Source organism: Peromyscus californicus, unplaced genomic scaffold (assembly GCF_007827085.1).
Source record: "Peromyscus californicus insignis strain IS unplaced genomic scaffold, ASM782708v3 Scaffold_5__1_contigs__length_169319896, whole genome shotgun sequence".
Classification (NCBI taxonomy): domain Eukaryota; kingdom Metazoa; phylum Chordata; class Mammalia; order Rodentia; family Cricetidae; genus Peromyscus; species Peromyscus californicus.
The window spans coordinates 105,289,432-105,306,189 of NW_026294573.1; the positions used below are offsets into that span (position 1 = coordinate 105,289,432).

A 16,758-nucleotide genomic window follows, 5' to 3' on the forward strand; every position below is an offset into this window, starting at 1 on the left:
TGTAGGAGCAGCCAGTGCTCTAACTACTGAGCCATCTCTCCAGTCTAATGTATTTCTTCTTTTGTAAAATGTCTTTTGTGAATAGAGCAAGTGATGGCCAGCATCTTCACACATAGGTAATCAATATGCCCTTTGTTCATTGGCCTGTCTCTTGGTTTGACAGGTCCTGAAGGACTCTTTCATTGGCAATGCCAAAACTTGCATGATCGCCAACATCTCACCCAGCCACATAGCCACAGAGCACACACTGAATACCTTGCGCTATGCTGACCGGTAAGTTGGCTATAGGATGTCAGGTTGTGCTGGGTGGTGGTGGTGCACGCCTTTAATCCCTGCACTTAGGAGGCAGGGGCAGGCGGATCTCTGTGAGCTTGAGGCCAGCCTGGACTACCAAGTGAGTTCGAGGGACAGCCAGGGCTACACAGTGAAACCCTGTCTTGAAAAACCAAAAAAGAAAAAACAAAGTCAGATTGTATGTGTAGGTCACATGTGTTTGTGTACATGCCTTCCAGACATACAGTGATCTGGCACTGAACTCCACAGCCCACTTCCTGGAGATACTCTATTAGCATTTTGGAAAATATGACCAATGAACCCTACTTTTGTGTGTGTGAAAAGAGAAAGATGCCACATATCCCTGTTCAGGGGTTGGTGCCGTCAGTAGCTTCTCAATGTCCACTAGGAAATGGAATATTAACTAGTGGGGTAGACTCAGGAGCTTTTCTTTCTGCTGACCTCAGCGCTGTTTGTAGGGGCATGTAGGTCCAGAAAGGACCAATCTGGACATGTCAAAAAAGATAAAGGCCCAAAGAAGGGGAAGAACTTCCCAAGGACTTATTAAAAGTTGGTGGCAGAGGTAGCACCTCTTTAAGAAAAATTGCAGGAGGTGTTGGGGTGGCGTACTTCTGGTAGTCAGTACCCTCTACTGGTCTCGGGGGTCAAATTCAGATCATCAGACTTGGCAGCAAGTTCCTTTGCCCACTGAACCATCCTGCTGGTCTTAAAGCTAGTAACCATTAACTACTTGGCCAGGCTTCTCTCTGAAGGGACTTTGGTATCTGCCAGCATCCCTCCCTCCCATTTCTACTTACAGTTAGTCTCTTACAGAAGTAAGAACATGTTATAAAAATGTTTTAGATTATTTTATGTATATGAGTGTTTTGCCTGTATGCATGTATTATGTGCGCCCCATGTATGCCTGGTGCCAGCAGAAGTCAGAAGGCATCAGATCACCTGAAACTGGAGTTACAGAGGGTTGTGGGCCACCATGTGGGTTTTGGGAACCAAACCTGGCAGATCCTCTGCAAAAGCAGAAAGTGCTCTTAATCTCTGAGCCATCTCTCTAGCCCCTAGAAATAAGAACATTTTTGATTGTCATGGCTGGGGAAAGGTGCTGCTGGCATCTAGTGGATAAAAACCACAGATGTTACTGAACATCTCCAATGCACAGAGCCTCTATAATAAAGAATTTTACCCAGTTAGAATGTCAGTAGTGCTAAGTTAGGGGATGCTGGGAATACATGTCCTCTTTCCCTTAGTGGGACTAGCACAATCTGCTGCTTTTTAGAGGTTTTGCTTTCTGAACTGCCCAGCAGATTTAGGGGAATTCACCTTCCCAGAGAAGCCGAGCAGGGTGCAGTTTGCAGGACAAAGGAGTCTGTGGGACTGCAGGTGAAGAATAGACATGAATTCCTGAGCTGGCCTATATTCAGGACCTCTCAGGCCCTTCATGAATATAGCATGATTTCGATTCCTAGCTTGTCGCTCACGTAGGGCTGGGGTGATTTGCAAACTTCCAATCATGTCCTATTGTATGCATGCTTGTATTCTCCAAAGACACTGCTCTTTTAGTTCAACTACAGTGGGATCCACATTAAAGGAGAATGTGCCTTTTCCTTTTTTTCCCTCCTGTACCAGGCTTTTTCTTGGGGCTACCAACCAGCTCCCAAATTATGACAGGGAGACTTATTAGTTATAAATGCTCAGCCTTAGCTTAGGCTCGTTTCTTCCTAGCTCTTAAAACTTAACCTGTTTCTCTTCATCTACATTTTACCTCGGGGCTCTTTACCTTTTTTCCCTTTCTTTCTATATATATATCTTACTTTCCTGCTGTCTCCATAGCTGGCTGGCTGGCTGGCAGCTGCCTGGCTTCTGTCCCTGGGCATGTCCCTCTCTTTCTCCCTCATTTTCTTCTGCTTCTCTCTATCCATTTTTTTTTTAAGCATCAGATCTCATAGATCTTATAGATTGGTTGTGAGTTACTATGTGGTTGCTGGGAATTGAACTCAGGATCTCTGGAAGATCAGACAGTGCTCTTAACCCCTGAACCATCTCTCCAGCCCTCCTTCTTCTCTTTTGAACCTAGATTTTTCCTCCTATTTATTTTCTCTGCCTGCCAGCCCCGCCCATCCCTCTCCTGCCTGACTATTGGCTGTTCAGCTTTTTATTAAACCAATCAGGTACCGTAGGCAGGCAAGATGAAACAAATGCAACACATCTTTACATCATTAACAAAGGTAGCATAAACAAATGTCACACACCTTCATATAGTTAAAATAATATTCCGCAGTATAAACAAATATAATACATCTTTGCCTAATTAAAATAATATTCCACAACATTTCCCCCTTGTTTAAATAAAAAGGGTTTTAACTTTTTAACATAGTAACACTACATACAATAAGAACAGTTATCAAGTCAGAATTACATTTACAATATCCAGTCCATTTGTATTTGGCAAAGTCATGAAAATACTCCATTATTTATCCTATTTTGGTGAGTCTAAAGTTTTGTACCTAATTTACCTTCTATCATAACTAAAGAAAACTATAAGTACCTAGTCTTCAACTCCATCAAAGACCCCTCAAGGATATACTATTACCTGAGTAAACAGGAAGTGCAATTCAAGCCACTTTCAAAACTATAGAAATGACCGACATCTAGCTGCCAGGACAGTCATCCAAGTTCCTCTGCAATGTTGGAGCATCCATTTTCAGCCTACAGGCCCAGAATACCCGGCACACTTTTCTGTGAAGCAGGAATTTTGAAGGACTGCCCTACCTTGTCTTGACAAAATTCAGCAGTTGTCTTCTTTTGTGTCCTGCTTGTCCAATTTGGACAGCATTCTGTCAACAGTCATGGCAAGGGCAGTTTCTTTGCACAGTGACTAAATTTGCCACAATGAAAGCAAACTCTCTATGGAGTTTCTTTGATGCCCATCATTCTTTTTGAAGTAAATTTGTGCTGCTAGGGACAGACGTGTCTCACTGTCATGGAAAGACTCAGGTTATTAACATCTTAAATACCATATTCTGTAGGTCTCTGAAGTATTTGAAGACTATCTATCTAAACTATATTTGTTTATCCTTGAAAACATACCTAACATGACTACCATTTTGATTATTATAAATGACTAACTACTCACCTGCATTTCTTCATTATACATTGCATTTTAAATGAGCTGCATAGGTACAATACCCCAAACAAGAGTAGAAACATACATACAGTATAACAAAAAGAACTTTAAATTTGTATCAATATACTAAAATCCATACCAATGTAAAATATTTAAGGTTAATAGTTGTCCTTTTATCCTATATTTCCTCTAATGATGACAAGCTTCCATAACCCACCAGATGACCAAAAACCACCTACCCCACCTCTTGGGAATGTGGGCATCGTGTTCTCTAGACTGCTTCCTGTTGTCTGTGGGCAATGGCATCTTTAGGGAACCTGAGAAAATTGAGATAATGGTCAAGTCCTGGGAAAACTAGCCATAACATTTGTTGTCCAGTGTCTGCAATGGGAAAATGCAAGACTTATCTGCAGTCTTGGCTAGAAGAGTCTGAGAGGCTGGATCACCTGGGCCATCTGTTTTCATTGGTGTCTGGCCCCCTTGTTCTGAAAACACATAAACTTTCAAAGGTAGCATACATATCTGCATTAATACAAGTATGGACTGTGTGTTGTACACTAGCCGGATGAAGATTTTTGTTTTATGTTTGAGCAGGTAAAATATATGTCACCTGTCTCATAGTTTTTCTAGGTTTATTTCTTTATGTCTGTAACCAGGATTTTCAGGGAGTCTTTCCAATCAAACCTGATTTCTATCAACCTTGAATGGCTCTGGCAGCTGGCCCTACCCCCTCCTGGGGTCCATGAGCGATGAGCTCTAAGCCCCGTGGGCCTGCCTGAGAGCCATGTTTTTAAACCAGAAACTGCATTCAGTCGCCCCAGCTCTGGGATGCTTGTTTCTGTATCCCTACCCGGCACGCTGTTTCTACTTAACATGCTGCCTTTTTTTCCAGCTGTGTCAGGCCCTGTGTGGAAATGCTGGAATGCCAAATGCAGCAGGCTTCTTCTCTTGGGCCATCATCCAGCTCCCAAATCATGACCCGGGGACTTATTAGTTAAGAAGGCTCAGCCTTAGCCTGGTGGTGGTGGTGGTGCACGCCTTTAATCCCAGCAATCGGGAGGCAGAGGCAAGAGAATCTCTGTGGGTTCGAGGCCAGCCTGGTCTACAGAGTGAGTTCCAGGAAGGGCTCCAAAGCTACACAGAGAAACCTTGTCTCAAAAAACCAAAAAAAAAAAAAAAAAAAAGCAGCAGCTCAGCCTTAGCTTAGACTCGTTTCTTGCTAGCTCTTATAACTTTTTTTTTTTTTTTTTGGTTTTTCGAGACAGGGTTTCTCTGTGTAGCTTTGCGCCTTTCCTGGAACTCACTTGGTAGTCCAGGCTGGCCTCGAACTCACAGAGATCCGCCTGGCTCTGCCTCCCGAGTGCTGGGATTAAAGGCGTGCGCCACCACCGCCCGGCCTAGCTCTTATAACTTAATCTGTTTCTCTTCAGCATACATTTTGCCTCAGGGCCTTTTACCTTTCTTTCACCTTTCTTTCTTTCTTTCTTTCTTTCTTTCTTTCTTTCTTTCTTTCTTTCTTTCTTTCTTTCTTTCTTTCTTCCTTCCTTCCTTCCTTCCTTCCTTCCTTCCTTCCTTCCTTCCTTCCTTCCTTCCTTCCTTCCTTTTTCTGTATATCTTGTTTTTGTTTTTATTTTTCAAGATAGGGTTTCTCTATGTAACAACCCTGGCTGTCTTGTAACTCACTCTGTAGACCAGTCTGACCTCGAACTCACAGAGATCTGCCTGCCCCTCCCTCCCAAGGGTGGGATTAAATGCCTGCGCCACCATGCCCGGCTCTTTATATCTTACTTTCCTGCTGTCTCCATGGCTGGCTGGCTGACTAGCAGCTGCCTGGCTTCTGGCCCTAAGCATGACCCTCTTTTACTCCCTCATCCTCTTCTCCTCCTCTCTTGAGCCTAGATTTCTCCTCCTACTTATTCTCTCTTCCTGTCAACCTTTCCTATCAACCCTGCCTATCCCTATCCTGCCTAGCTATTGGCCATTGAGCTTTTTATTAAACCAATCAGGTGTCTTAGGCAGGCCAGGTGAAACAAATGCAGCACATCTTTACATAGTTAACAAATGCAGCACAAACAAATGCCACACACCTTCACATAGTTAAATATTCCATAGCATAAACAAATGTTACACTTTTCCTAGTTAAAGTATTATTCCATAACACTCTCCCAGAGCAAGAATGAACTCACAGTCCTTGCCATACTTCCCTTGTGTGTTGTTTTCATTCCCTGAAAGCTGTAGGAAAGGAATCACAGACATAGAAGAATCTACAGTAACGTTAAATGATTATCTGCAGGGTGAAGGAACTAAAGAAAGGCCTTAAGTGTTGTGCTTCAGCCACTAGTCGAAATCGGACATCTGCAAACTCCTCTCCAAAACGAATTCAGAGCTCCCCTGTTGCCCTGCCAGGGGACAAGTGCTCCCCAAAAAAAGTTAAACTGGGGCTTCAGCAGTCACTTGCTGTGGCCCCAGGCCCCACAAGAGTTAAAGCCCACCCTTTGGCCAGCCACACTCCCAATATCCCCTTTGCCTCTGGACCTAAAACCCCCAGCAAAGGGGGTAGCTCCCAAGGGAGTCCTGGCCCAGAGTGGGGCATGAAGGCCAGCCCTTGGAAAGGACCCATGAGGTCAGGCCATTTGATCAAAAAGGGAGCAGAAGAGTCAGCACCATTGCGCCCCGAGAGAAGTCAGATTGGCAGCAAGACTGCCATTGGGTGGGAGAGCAGGGCCTCGGGCCCAAGAGAAGGCCTACTCCGCGTCAGGCTGCCTGCCAGAGGCAAGAAGGTGCAGCCCGTGCAGCCAGTGCAGAAGCAGCTACTGTCACGAGCTCAGCTCCCTGGCACCAGCCACCACTTAGAAGCCAGTCGGGACAGCGAGGTGGGCACACCTGCCAGGCTTGCCCCTGAAGCTTGGACAGACTCCCTTCCCCAGCAGAAGGAAAGGGAGGAGCATTTGCGATTTTACCACCAGCAGTTCCAGCAGCCACCACTCCTCAAGCAGAAGCTGAACTACCAACCACTAGAAAGGCTTTTATGTCAGCACAGGCCCTCAGAAGGTCAGCTCCCAAGTGAGACTGTTTCTCCCCTCCACTCTAATCCTGAGAGCCATGATGGAGCCCAGGAGGACCTGGATGACAGCGATTTCAGTGAGGATTCTTTCTCACACGTGCAGAGGGCCCCCGTAGAGAAGAGTGGGAGGTCATTCTTCCTTCACCAGAGCAGCGAGCACAGCCCTGAGGGGCAGCTGGCAGAAAGGCAGCAGTGTTTGCGGTTCAGCTCTGAGACAGATGGTGAGGAGAGGGGCCCAACTGACCGCTGGGCATGTTCCAGGGACCCCATCATGCGCCACAGCAGAGGAGCACTCAAGCAGAGCCACAGCCCAAGTAAAGTGTGCTCGGACTGGAGCAAGGAGGAAGACTCTGCCTCCTCAGGGCCTTCTCCCAAGGACAATGTGGCACAGAAGCCTTCCTCCTCACAGGTAGATTTTGTGCATCACCAAGAAATGGGTGGAGCTCGAGCCTTTGACATCAGACTGGAGGCCTTCAGAAATGAGGTTCCTGGGCAGGCTGAGGGTAGCTTGCCATCCCCAGAAGATGGGCTGTCTTTCCCACTGTCCCACATTGCAGTTTCTGGATCCCCAGACCAAAGAGACAGAGTCTCCACACCATTGAGAGAAGTCAGTGAAGACAGAGTGACTCGGGCGCCAGGAACAGTGAACAACAGTGCTCCTTTCGAAGAGGACTCAGGAGAGCAGTTACATATGTGCTCTGCAAATGCTTCTGGACTCATGGCTCCTCTCACTATGTCCCTCCTGGAGACCCCCAGTCAGGAGGACTCTCCTTCCTTGGAGCAGATTGTCCAGGATAGAGCTGGGCATGGTCTCATGGCTGAGATTGTAGGAGGGCCCGCAGTGGGACACACAGGATCACCTTACAATCAAGAGGCCGCCTTGCCAGTATCTTCAGCAACCGCGCACCTGTGGCTGTCCTCTTCTCCCCCTGACGATCGGCCAAGTGGTGATCTTCCAGCTCTGTCCCCATCCCCCATCCATCAGCATTCACCTGACAGACTGCCCAATAGGGAGGCCTGCCAGAGCAGAAGGCCTGCACTCCTGCCCCAGGACCATGGTGAGCCATACGATGACAAGGCTGAAGAGACTGAACTGAGGGGCTCCTTGTCGTTCCCAAGAAAGCCCTTCTCCGTCATACAGGCTGGGGTACCCTTTTCTGCACCTTTGTTCACCTCATCTACAGGAAGTAATGATGTAGCAGGCGGTCCTTGGACCCAGGAGAGAAAACCTGCTGCAGGGTTTAGCTGGCAGGAGCTTGTTTCCTCCACAGACTCCAGCAAGCCCTCTTACAAGGACATCTTGTGGCTCAAGCGCAGGCCAATCTCAAGGTGCTTAGCATCAGACCCTCCTGTGGTCCGCAGCTGTTCTCCCAAGGCCTCAGGGACACTCTGTCCACTTACACTGGAGCAGGCACAGTAAGTAGAACTTTGTTCTTAAGATTTAAGCCCCTTCAACACCCCATGCCCTTTCCAGTTTGCTTGCCTCTTTAGTGGGCAAACTTGGTGCTCCCATTGTGTTCTCTAACTAGTCATTCCAGTCAGACCAGAGGTAGATACTCAGCTTTTAGCCCTGACCTGCTTTGGTCCTGGACCCTCCATAAGTAGAAATAAGAGCAGACCTTGTACCAAATGCACCAGCTGTTACAGCTTTATAGCCTCTCTCAAGGAAGCTGTGGGAAACATGCAGCCTCTAAGCAGCAGCTGAGGAAGCAGGGACAGCCAGAGAAGTGTGTCTCTTCCTGCATCTTGTGGGTACTTCCCCAACCCCTTGACTAGTTCTGAAAGCAGAACAGAGGAGAAAGCAAGGCGTGGCCTGCTGGCCTTACCACACTGGGCAGAGGTAGCTCCTAGTGTAAAAATGAGGTTCAGTTTCCAAAGGCTATCCCTGGAGTATGGGAAACCAGAAGGGTCAGTTTCTTCTACATGTTCCTAGGCAGGTGGTCCTCCATGCACACCAGGAACAGCTGGATGAAATGGCTGAGCTGGACTTGAAGGAGGAGACCTTAATGGCCCAGATGGAATCTAATGTAAGTAGAATAGCCACATGAGCTATTGACAACTAGCCTGTGGTTGGTGTGATGGGCATGTCTGCTGTGGTGTTCATGACACAGTTCTGCTCTTGTGTACTGACTCAGGAGGCCTTGTGGCCCTCAGGGTCTGGGTAGAGGTGGAAACGGTGCTACACTGCTCACCACCAAACTAAGTGCTTTCCAGCCTCTGTCCTTAGTCATTCTGCCTTCCGAAAGGTTTGTTGGGGGGCTCCTCCCTGCGATTACTGTAGCAGTGACCATCTTGCTGCTTACAACCTGCAGACCCAAAGCTTTGTCTGTAAGCACCCCTTGGCAGAATATAGCCTCCACTTATGAAGTGTCTCAAGAATGAGACCCCATCCCAAGCCATGGAAACGTCTAAGGTTCTTTCAAGAAGATGGACTAGGGGACTGGAGAGCAAGCTCAGCAGTTAACAGTGCTCATAGCCCTTGTAGAGGACCCAGGTTTGGTTCCTAGCACCCACAGGGTAACTCACAACCATCCAGAACTCCAGTCCCAGGAGATCTGACGTCCTCTTCTGAATTCCATGGGTATCACCAAGTATGTCACCATGGTATGTAGACAAAACATTCATACACTTTTAAAAAAAAACTTGACACAAAAAAACAGACTAGAAAAGATAAGGGTCATCAAGAGAAAAACCTCCACTTGTCTCTTGTTCCTTAGGATTTTGAAGATTTTGTGACCCAGCTGGATGAAATCATGACTTTGAAGTCCAAGTGCATCCAGAGCCTAAGAAGCCAGCTGCAGCTGTACCTCACCTGCCACAGGCCGGCTGCAGCCCCCAAGAGAACTGTGGTGTCCTAGAGGAAGGGCTCACCCTGGGTGGACACTGCTGTGCTCTCTGGAGCTGGAAGAGGCTCTGCCAGGGCCTTCCTGTAAACCACCACTCCCTGTCCTGCCTGCCTCTCACTCACTCTAGCCGTACATGGTCTTGGATGGCCACAACTCTCAGGGACAGACCTCAAATTACCTCACTTCCAACCATAGGGACTCCTGTAAGAAAGGCCCAGGCTGAAGACCTTCATGTCCCCTTCTATTTGGGGCTCAGAATATTTGCTTTGTTGACCTGTGTCTGTAGGAACATATCTGGTCTAATAACTGTAGATGTTCCTAAGTTTGAGGATGAAATCAGGGTGTTCAGTGGTAACTTGGAGATCAGAGGTCAGAGGTTAGGGACCACATGCTGAGTCAACAGCCTTATTACTGACTTCTGCGCCTTTCTGTCTTCAGACTACAGCATTGGTACCAGCCAGGCAGTTGGGTGAGCTCCTTCCTCCCCACCAGAGCATGGAGCTTTAGTTTTGGAAAATATAAACTGAACAACTCTTGATGCCTTAAGAGCAACAGGGTTGGGGGTTAGGCTTTATGCTTATAGTTCCCTTCCCTGGAACCCAGCTCTGAGATAGAGGGCTGATGGCAGCACATTTTTCTCATTTGCTTTTCCCTAGAACAGCAGGCCTAAGACAGTACCTATAAGCCCTCCTAGTTTTTGTGGAAGCACCTAGCTCCTGTCTATGACTCCTCACTCCCAGTACCTCTGAGTGATTAGACAGGCTGGAGGATCTCAGGCAACTCCATTGCCTGGGCTTGAATCTTCCAGGACACCTGGGCCAGCCACACCCTTTGCTATTGGTGTCTTGGCTCTTTGTGTGTAGTCAACACTACCTTCTGCTACAGGAACAAACACACTGTACTCTTAAAATGAATTCTTGCTATATTACCGTGTGTAGGCCAGATGCTACCAGGTACCCACAATCCTCTGCTGTTTCACTGCTGATTTAGCTAGACTAATTAGCCAAAAAGTTCCATGGGTCCTCCTGTCTTGGAGCTCTCTGTATAGAGCCGTTCACAGAGATCCTCCTGCCGTGCCTCTGCTCCTCACGTGCTGGGATTGAAGGTGTCCGCCACTGTACCCAGCTGCTCCAGGCTTTCTGCATGGGTGCTAGAGATCCAACCCCAGCACTCAGTACCACCACACTTCATTGACTGAGCCATCTCCCATCTCCTGTGTCACCTTTGCAGGGAAAACAGAGACTCCCAGAATCCACTAGTTTTGGAGGTCTCCCTGAGTTAACCTGAGATTCATGTGTCACAGCCTGGGCCCAGAAGCCACTACCACATGAATTTAAGGACTTTCTAAGGTTTTAGGAGTTATGTCTAGAAGGCCAAGATAAGCTAGGTATGGCGTTGCGGCTGAGGTAGAAATGAGGACCTTGAAACCAACCTGGGCTACAGTGAGATCTGGCTCTATTTAAAAGGCCAAGGGCTAATTCAAAAGGTCTTGAAAGGCTCTAGAACAGGCCAGGCAGTGCTTCAACTAGCCACCAGAGGGCAGCCTGTTCCTAGCTTATGGCTGTACAGAGCCTCCTCACATGGCCACTAGAAACCAGAGACCATTCCCAGCCAATAGCCCCAAAAGGATGTGGGATTCTACTCCAGAACTAGAGACTTTAGGGATTAATTCTGTCAGCTACACGGTGCCACTGAGAGCTGGGGAAGCACTCTAGCCTTGCTGTGGCTGTAGAAATGGTAGCATTCACAGGCAAAGGGACTTTTCATTTTTAAAAGAATACCTTGAAGCCTAGTCTGCCCCTCCTCCACTTGGCAAGAAGGCATATGCCCTTGGTCCAGAGACTGCACTAGGTCAGTTTTCAAGAGATCTTGTCTGGGTCTGTATTTGTAAACCAAAAATCGAGAGAAGGCAGTAGGGCCAGCTTCCATGTCCCACAGGCCTCCAGTGTGGGAAGAGTGCACTGAAATGAATTCTGCCGTCCTGAGTCAAGCCGTTTTTTTGAAATAAAGAAGTTTAAGCAGCACAACATACCTTTTAGGTTTTTATTAGTAGTTCTCTGAAGAGTCAAAATAGTTAGCAAATTATTTTAGATTCAAGACTGTGTTATATCTTTAATGGTGTCGAACATAATAGAAACAAACCAGAGTGGTTTCTATGCCTAGATGTTACTTGTGTTGTCCTAAAGCAGGGCTGGAGGAGGCTGGTCAGGAACTGGGGGTTAGTGCTGAGTGACCAGTCGTGGCCTGTTTTCTCTCCAGCTCAGTGTGCTGAGAAGGGGCCAGCCATCACTCAACCTGACAACAGCTTCCTAGCACAGGGGCTCCAATGCCCTGGGCAGTAGAGGGTCATGGTCTAAGCCAAAAGAAACAGTCTGGACAGGGACACGTGGGAACCGCTTAGCAGAAGACTGCCCATGAGGAAAAGTGCATCTTTTGTACCGCAGAGACATTCCAGAACCAGTGTGACACTAAGGACTGCTGGGGGGGAGGTGGGCCCCTGGAAGAACCTTTCTTGTATTCAACTTGGGTTAGAGTTCAGTCTGCCTGTGGTGTGGCAGAGAGGAAAGCATCTAACCCCCAAACAGCAGCAGTCTGCCCCTCCTCTTCTTCCCACGCCTCTTGGGAGCCAGGCCAGATTTTGGCTGAAGAAATAAGAGACCCCAGAAAGATCCAAGTATTCTTTCTGAAAGGCCAATGTGGGAAGGACACTTCTCAAAATACAGATATGTTTAATATTGAAGGAGCCAGCAGGGCATTTGTACACCCAAGTCTTCCTACTTTTCCCCCCAGCTCGGGCCTGGGCTCATAGAGACTAGCAAATGTCATCTCCACACCTGACCTAACCCCCAAAGAAAATCTGGAAGCATGTCCCTTCTTCCCCACAAGTGAGCTGTGCAGGTTCTCCTGGGGGATGGTGGTGCTGTGGCAGGGCTGTGGCAGGGCCTGGTCTCAGCTGGCTCCAGCCCTGGCCATGAGGTCTTCCAAAGCATTGTCCTGGTCATTGTTGTGTAATAGCAAAACTTCCTTAATGTCTTTCAATTCAAAGCCCATTTCTTTAAATTTGCTCATCAACTGAAGAAACTCCATCATCTATGGGATAAAGGAGAACACATTATAAAAAAACTCAAAAAAAAAAAAGAAAGAAAAAGAAAGAAAGAAAAAAGCCGGATGGTGGTGGCGCACGCCTTTAATCCCAGCACTCAGGAGGCAGAGGCAAGCAGATCTCTGTGAGTTTGAGGCCAGCCTGGTCTCCAAAGCAAGTTCCAGGAAAGGCGCAAAGCTACATAGAGAAACCCTGTCTCAAAAAAAAAGGGGGGGGGGGGGATCCAGACACACAGACCAGCTGAATGTAGAGGTGTACTGCAGGTGGAGGGTCTGTATCCTTCAACTAGAATCCCATGGGTCTTTCTATAGTTCCCTAACAAGCAGAGGTAGGCTGTGAACTCACTTGCTGACCTCTGAAAGAGTCCTCCTGCCCACATGAATATTCCCACCAAGGCAAAGTACTGAACCCCTAAAGGTTGCTCTCTACGTAGAAGGGAAGGCAAAAATTCTAACCAAGGCCCAAGCCACTCAAAGCCTGGCTTACAGCCCAACTCAATTTCCCCTTCCTATCCCTGGGATTCGACTCCATGCTTCAGCTATACTAAGGTGGACCTCGTCTTGTCTGGGCACAGGGGACTCTGTGTTTGCCAGTTTCTGCCTGCAGTCACTGGGAAGGAAAGGGTGGAGGGCCCAGGGAGAACACCAGCCAGACAACTCCCGTGAATGCTAAAGGTTCCTACCTTTTCTTCTGAACACTGGTGCATTTCCAGAGCCTCTTCCACTAAGAGAGGGTCAAAGCCCTTCTCACAAAGCTGTCCATGTGCAAAGAGATAGTCGAGGATCTGAGAAAAGAAACACTGTGAGCTGCCGCCACGCCTCTGGGCTAAGAGTTTTAGACCATCTGTGTGAAGTCAGCTCCCTGTCCCTTCCCGTCATCAGATGCTGGACAGTCATTACTCGGTAAACAGACTGGCACACCCTTCTAGAAATGAACAGCTACTTCCCAAAGGAGGTGCTGTCACAGCTGACTCAACTCCCAGAACATCAACTCAACACTCAGGACAAGATGACAGTTCAATAAAAATATACGGTGCATGTCAGAAAAGGCCCCAAGGTTGAAGCCAATAATACACTATTCAGAACTTCCTGTACAGTCATGACCAAAGTGTCTGGAGGTAAGCCAGGAGTAGTAGACTCCACCTATATGCTAGCACTCGGAAGGTGAAAACCAAGGACCATGAGTCCAGTGCCAGCCTCGGCTAGCTCAGTTCCAAGCAGCCTAGGCTACACAACTTTATCTCAAAAGAAAAAAAAAGTCTAGATTGAGACATCTAACCATATGCTCAGTTCTGTCCTCTCTGGAGAGAGAGGAAAAAGGGGTGGTGATGACAACAGCTCCAGTACCCACCCCCAGGCTTTCTCCAAGCAGCCCCTAAAAGCGCTACTGCTGAACTTGTGGATTCCCTGATAACAGTCCAGGTCCCCACAAACCCCAGAAGGAGAAGGCTGGAGCTGCAGGCACTCCAGGACAGGCAGATCACAAGCCTGACTGGAGGCCACCATGCTCTGCCACCCACACCTTGCAGCCCAACACCTCACCTGCTCGATATTCTCTCCTTTCTTCTTCATGGCTCTCAGGACACAGTCATATGAGTAGCCCATGTTGACTACCGTCTCCACACACTGCCGCTCACTCGGAGACAGTGCCTGCAGTTCCAAATAGGCCTGGGGACAGCCGGGCACGTTGGGCACTTGGGACACTGAGAAGTTTAGAGGGGTGACCTGGTAATAGAAAAACAAGATCGAAAACAAGATGAGCCGAGGCCCAGGTTGCTGACCAGGCTTTGTGGGGCGAAAAGAAGAGTACCAAGTACCAGACAAGAGGAAAGCTGGGAAGTGCCCACAGCCACTGGAGCCTCCCCCACAGCCCTGCATGTGAGAAAGCAGATGGCACATGCTCCATGCCCTCATCCCCGTGACTTAAAAAGCAGTTCAGAGTTTGAACCTACCTACAGGATTAATGTTGGAGCAGGCTTTGCAGATTTCTCTCTAGCATTCCATCAGTCCTGTATCTCAAAGTCCTTAAGGGTCATTCACTTCAAACTTTCCCTCTCTAGAACTGACTGTCTTAGTCTCACTCCCTTATCACTGGTCTGGGCTTCCCATGCCCAGTAAGCACAGGAGCTCAGGATTTTGAGGGCACTTACCTTTGCCCCACACAACATACTCCGCTTCATTCCCTGCTAACGCTGCTGTCCCCTGGAGCCAAGATAGGAGTATCTGCCACACTAGGCTGGACTCCTGGCCACAGTGTACTTTCACTGGCTACAAGCAGCTTGCTGCCTGCCACTGGACCGCCCTAGTTCTCATCTGACTGGTTACATCTCTGATAGTGAAGCCTACGACACAAGGGCAGCTCAGCTCACTCAGACCAAAGGACCCATTCACCATGGGAACAAGATCAAAGATTGTTCATGGTGGCTCAGCTCCCAAGAAGCAAAGAAAATACACCGTATTTTTCCTTATTTTCTTTTTCTATTGGGCAGAAAAGGTAATGAGTAGTCCTCTGTCCTAAAGCAAATTCTGCTATAACCAGATGTTCTCAAACTCTCCCGAGGAAAGCCAGGAAGACCACAGGCCTGTAGACTAGCAGCTTCCATTGAAATATTACCTCAAGCATACTCTAAGCAGCCCATTTCCAGGGGCTTCAGCAAGTTACAGGGGCCATGGAAAAGTAGGAGCTCCACATAAACCAATCCAACCCCTTTGCAAACTCAAGATTATATGAGCCTTCTCAGGAACTGGTTCTGTGTGGACTCCAGAGCACCAGCTTCTGAAGAAGTGAAGGCAGCTCTCACATGAGCCCAGCAAGGAACCAGGACTATTCCAACATACGTGCCTCTCCCTTTACAAAGCCCCCTAATAGCCAGGCAGATGTCTGGGTTCGACATCAGCCTGGTCTACAGAGTGAGTTCAGGTACAGCCAAAGCTACACAGAGAAACCCTGTCTCAAAACAAAACAAAAATAATAACAAAAACATTTTTAGAAAGTCCTTTTGGAATATGTGCAGTCCTCTAATACACTGTGCTGTTGGAAATGTTATCTGTCCCCTTCAGGTAAATGTGGCTACATGGAAAGCCTGATAAAATTCTTTGATCTAGTATACTTCTAGGGAACCTCGTCTTTGGGAATACTAATGCTAACCTAGGGGCTGGAGAGATGGCTCAGTGGTTAAGAGCACCTGTTGCTCTTGCAGATCTGAGTTTGGTTCCCAGCACCCACATGGTGGCTCACAACTGTCCATAACTCCAGATCCTTCTGAACTCGGCGGCGGATACCAGGCATGCATATAACATACAAACATATGTAAGCAAAACACTCATACACATAAATAAATAAATCTATAAAAAATGTAAGCTTGTATTTATATAATAGTCACTTCAACATCATTTGTAATAAACATTAGGAACAATGTAAATAGCCAACAGGGTATTATAATAAAGTCATATGACTATTAGGTACTTTTGGTTGTTTTTGTTTTACTAAAGATTTATTTATTTTATGTATATAAGTGCTCTATCAACTTTATGCCAAAAGAGAGCATCAGATCCCATTATAGATGGCTGTGGGCCACCTTGTGTTGCTGGGAATTAAACTTAGGACCTCTGGAAGAGCAGCCAGTGCTCTTCACCACTGAGCCATCTCTCCAGCCCCAGTTTTTGTTTTAAAGATGGGATCTCATTATGTAGGCCTAGAATTCTCTGTGTAAACCAATTTGGCCTCGAACTCACAAGATCTGTCTGCCTCTGCTTCCACTGTGTTCCAATTAAAGGCATAGACCACCATGCCATGCCCAGACCAAAAGGTTTTTCGATTTTTATGTATATATATGCTTGCCTGCATCCATGTGTGTACCATGTGCAGGCCTGGTGACTGCAAAGCCCAGAAGATGTCATGAGACATGGTTATTAGCCATCATGTAGGTCCTGGGAACCAAACCTGGGTCCTCTGTAAGGGCAGAAAGAACTCTTAACCACTGAGCCAGCTCTCCAGCTCAATGCATAGGCTCTTAAAAGCTAGGACGGAGGGAAGCATCCTTTCTGTTTTAAGTATTAGGACTGAGAATACTTCCTGAACAGAGATACATGAATGTCTCCTTCACATAATGTTTTATTAATCAAACAGGCACCATACTAACTAAGGATACACTATATGGATAATGTTTAAAAGGATCCATTATTACTGGGGCTTAGGAAGGAGGAGGATCCTGAAGTCAGGGACAGCCTGGACTACACAGCAAGGATCCCTTGTCAAATTTACTAACAGTGTTTCAAATCATTCATCAAGGTTCTACTGCATGATTATGATTACTATGGGTACAATTCTG

At 47.3% G+C, this 16,758-nt stretch overlaps 2 protein-coding genes across 4 annotated transcripts in view; one reads left to right on the plus strand and one right to left on the minus strand.

Annotated features, from left to right (window-relative positions):
- Nucleotides 1-11,250, plus strand: part of Kif24 (kinesin family member 24) — a 64,181-nt gene extending 52,931 nt beyond the window's left edge. Inside the window, exons 10-13 of the mRNA XM_052715434.1 lie at nt 164-273; nt 5,709-7,895; nt 8,413-8,506; nt 9,197-11,250. Of these exons, the coding sequence (XP_052571394.1) occupies nt 164-273; nt 5,709-7,895; nt 8,413-8,506; nt 9,197-9,337 (2,532 nt within the window). The 3' untranslated portion in view covers nt 9,338-11,250. The remainder of the gene's footprint in view (nt 1-163; nt 274-5,708; nt 7,896-8,412; nt 8,507-9,196) is intronic.
- Nucleotides 11,251-11,354: 104 nt separating this feature from the next.
- The window catches only part of Ubap1 (ubiquitin associated protein 1), a 59,051-nt gene continuing 53,647 nt past the window's right edge, over nt 11,355-16,758 (minus strand). For all 3 annotated transcript variants that reach the window (XM_052715442.1, XM_052715441.1, XM_052715440.1), the window contains 3 exons: nt 13,970-14,152; nt 13,111-13,212; nt 11,355-12,415 (listed from right to left, as the gene is read on the minus strand). In XM_052715442.1, coding sequence (XP_052571402.1) covers nt 12,275-12,415; nt 13,111-13,212; nt 13,970-14,152 — 426 coding nt within the window. In that variant the 3' untranslated portion in view covers nt 11,355-12,274. The remainder of the gene's footprint in view (nt 12,416-13,110; nt 13,213-13,969; nt 14,153-16,758) is intronic.